The 2,248-nt window shown below is 35.3% G+C and overlaps 1 protein-coding gene across 1 annotated transcript; it reads right to left on the reverse strand.

Moving 5' to 3' along the window:
• Positions 1-263: 263 nt before the first annotated feature.
• LOC141082708 (olfactory receptor 5F1-like) lies at positions 264-1,220 on the reverse strand. The gene has a single exon (XM_073566642.1). It carries the CDS (start codon positions 1,209-1,211, stop codon positions 264-266), a length of 948 nt encoding a protein of 315 aa, XP_073422743.1. The 5' UTR covers positions 1,212-1,220.
• Positions 1,221-2,248: the final 1,028 nt, after the last annotated feature.

The raw sequence follows: 2,248 nt of genomic DNA on the forward strand, positions 1-2,248 counted from the left end.
TTCATGTATTTGGTTCCATGTATATGCACTAATGCGTTAGTATATACTGATACCTCTTTAAACATATCTGTGAACTAAAAGTCCCTTTAATTTCTAGGACAAATGAATTTCATAAGCAAAGAGGCCTTTCGGAACAGTAGAGTTAAAATCACAGAAATTAGTGGCTGTCTATTGTCTCATTATGACTAGAATAGGAATTGATGGAGGTCTTGGCTTAAGTCAAAAAATGTAGAATGCTACTCAAAGCCTATAAAGAACTAATTTTAGTAATGCTGTTTTCTCTTCAAATATTTCATGAGGGTGTTTTTCACATCCTTGTTTCTCATGCTATATATTAAAGGATTCAACATTGGAGTTACTGTCGTGTAGAGAATAGAAATCACCTTGTCTGAATTAACTGAGCATTGTGTATGCTTATTTGAGTGTGGCCGTAGATACATGAATATAATTGGCCCATAGTAGAGGGTGACCACGGTGAGGTGAGAGGTGCAGGTGGAGAAAGCTTTTTGCCTTCCTACTGTAGAATGGATTTTAAGAATGCTGAATATTATATGGACATATGATATTAGAGTCAAGAGAAAGGAGCACAGGACCATGATTCCTCCTGTGATAAACATTACTAGCTCACTAAGAAGGGTGTCTCCACAAGACATACGTATTAAAGCTGGTCCTTCGCATAAGTAGTGGTTGATATTGAGACACTTGCAGAATGAAAGCTGAAATATGAGAGTGACTTGCACAATAGAGTTAACGATTCCAACACTCCATGACAATCCAGCTAAAGAAAAACTCAATGTCTTGCTCATTATGGTGTTATAATGCAATGGTCTACAAATAGCGGCAAACCTATCATAGGCCATGAAGGCAAGAATTATACATTCTGTTCCACCCAAAGTTAAGGAAATGTACATCTGTGCCACACATCCTAACAAGGAAATACTTGTGTCTTTGGATATGGTGTTCATCAAGAGCACAGGAACAATAGATGAGGAGAAACAGATGTCAATGAAAGAAAGGTTGGTGAGAAAAAAGTACATGGGACTGTGTAGAGTTGGACTGATCCTAACGGCAACAATCAACAGTAGATTTCCAAGTATTGTCATTAAATACATTACAAAAAATATGACAAAGAAGAGGACTTGTAACTGAGGAATAGTAGACAACCCAAGTAAGATGAACCTCCGGGAAGTAGTTTGGTTTAACTGTTCCATAACATTCAGGTGGACGCTGACAAATAGAAAAATAAACATATTGCGTTTGAGTTTACATATGTTCTTTAAAGTAATAATTACCAAGACTTACATGGATTGCCAAATAAAAAAGAGAATATTCTTCTCAAAAGAGACCACCTTCATGGAATTATATTCGTTACAAAGGATGCTATGATACTGAAAGTATTTAGCAGATATTACTTCTATTTACACTTTTCTAAGATGAGAAACAAACATTTTCAAGTCAATATACCATGACGGCACCAAAAATCATGAAGAGATCCAGTATGAGAATAAAATATCAAATTTTATTGAAAAAACATTTAATATACTATAAAATTACAAAAATACCCAGGAGGAGGTGCTCAAAACAGACGCCCCCAGAAGAAGCTAGTGCGAAACACGTGTTGGGGTGAAGGAGGTCTCGTCATTCACATTCACCAGAGACCTGGCATCAGCGTTTTCATAGGTATTACCCTTTTTTCCTTTATGTTGAACCTTTGTGGATTTATGCAGCAATCCTTTAGTACTTTCTCAGCCGTGATATTATTTAATTGGGCTGACATTGAGGTCATTTATTTTTGTCTGCAGCATATATCAGACTGGGTTACCATCATTCAGGTGCAATTTAATGTGGGTTTCTATTACATTCAGAGTGAGTTGCCTGTAGTGTTGGCACAGATTATTTCCACACAGTATTCTTTGAACCTTAATGTTGAACCTTTGAGGTTTTATGCAGCAATCCTCTAGCACTTTTTCAGCTGTGATACTATTCAATATTGCTGATATTGAGGTCATTTATTTTAACCTGCAGCATATATCAGATCGGGCCATGACCATTCAGGTGCAATTTAATGTGGGTTTCTAGTACTACAATGTATTTTTGTATTTTTTTCAGCCACGATATATTCAGTTATTATTATTTTGACACTGAGGTTATTTAATTAAGTTATATATATATATATATATATATATATATATTGGGCCTGATTTATATTCAATATATTTTTTAATACTGTGGTGTGAATATTCCGTAC

This window comes from Dendrobates tinctorius, unplaced genomic scaffold (genome assembly GCF_039654945.1).
Source record: "Dendrobates tinctorius isolate UK_male_01 unplaced genomic scaffold, ASM3965494v1 ptg000019l, whole genome shotgun sequence".
NCBI lineage: Eukaryota > Metazoa > Chordata > Amphibia > Anura > Dendrobatidae > Dendrobates > Dendrobates tinctorius.

Excerpts from the sequence above, each read along its gene's own strand:
- LOC141082708 (XM_073566642.1), bottom strand. The coding sequence starts at position 1,211 with ATGGAACAGTTAAACCAAACTACTTCCCGGAGGTTCATCTTACTTGGG.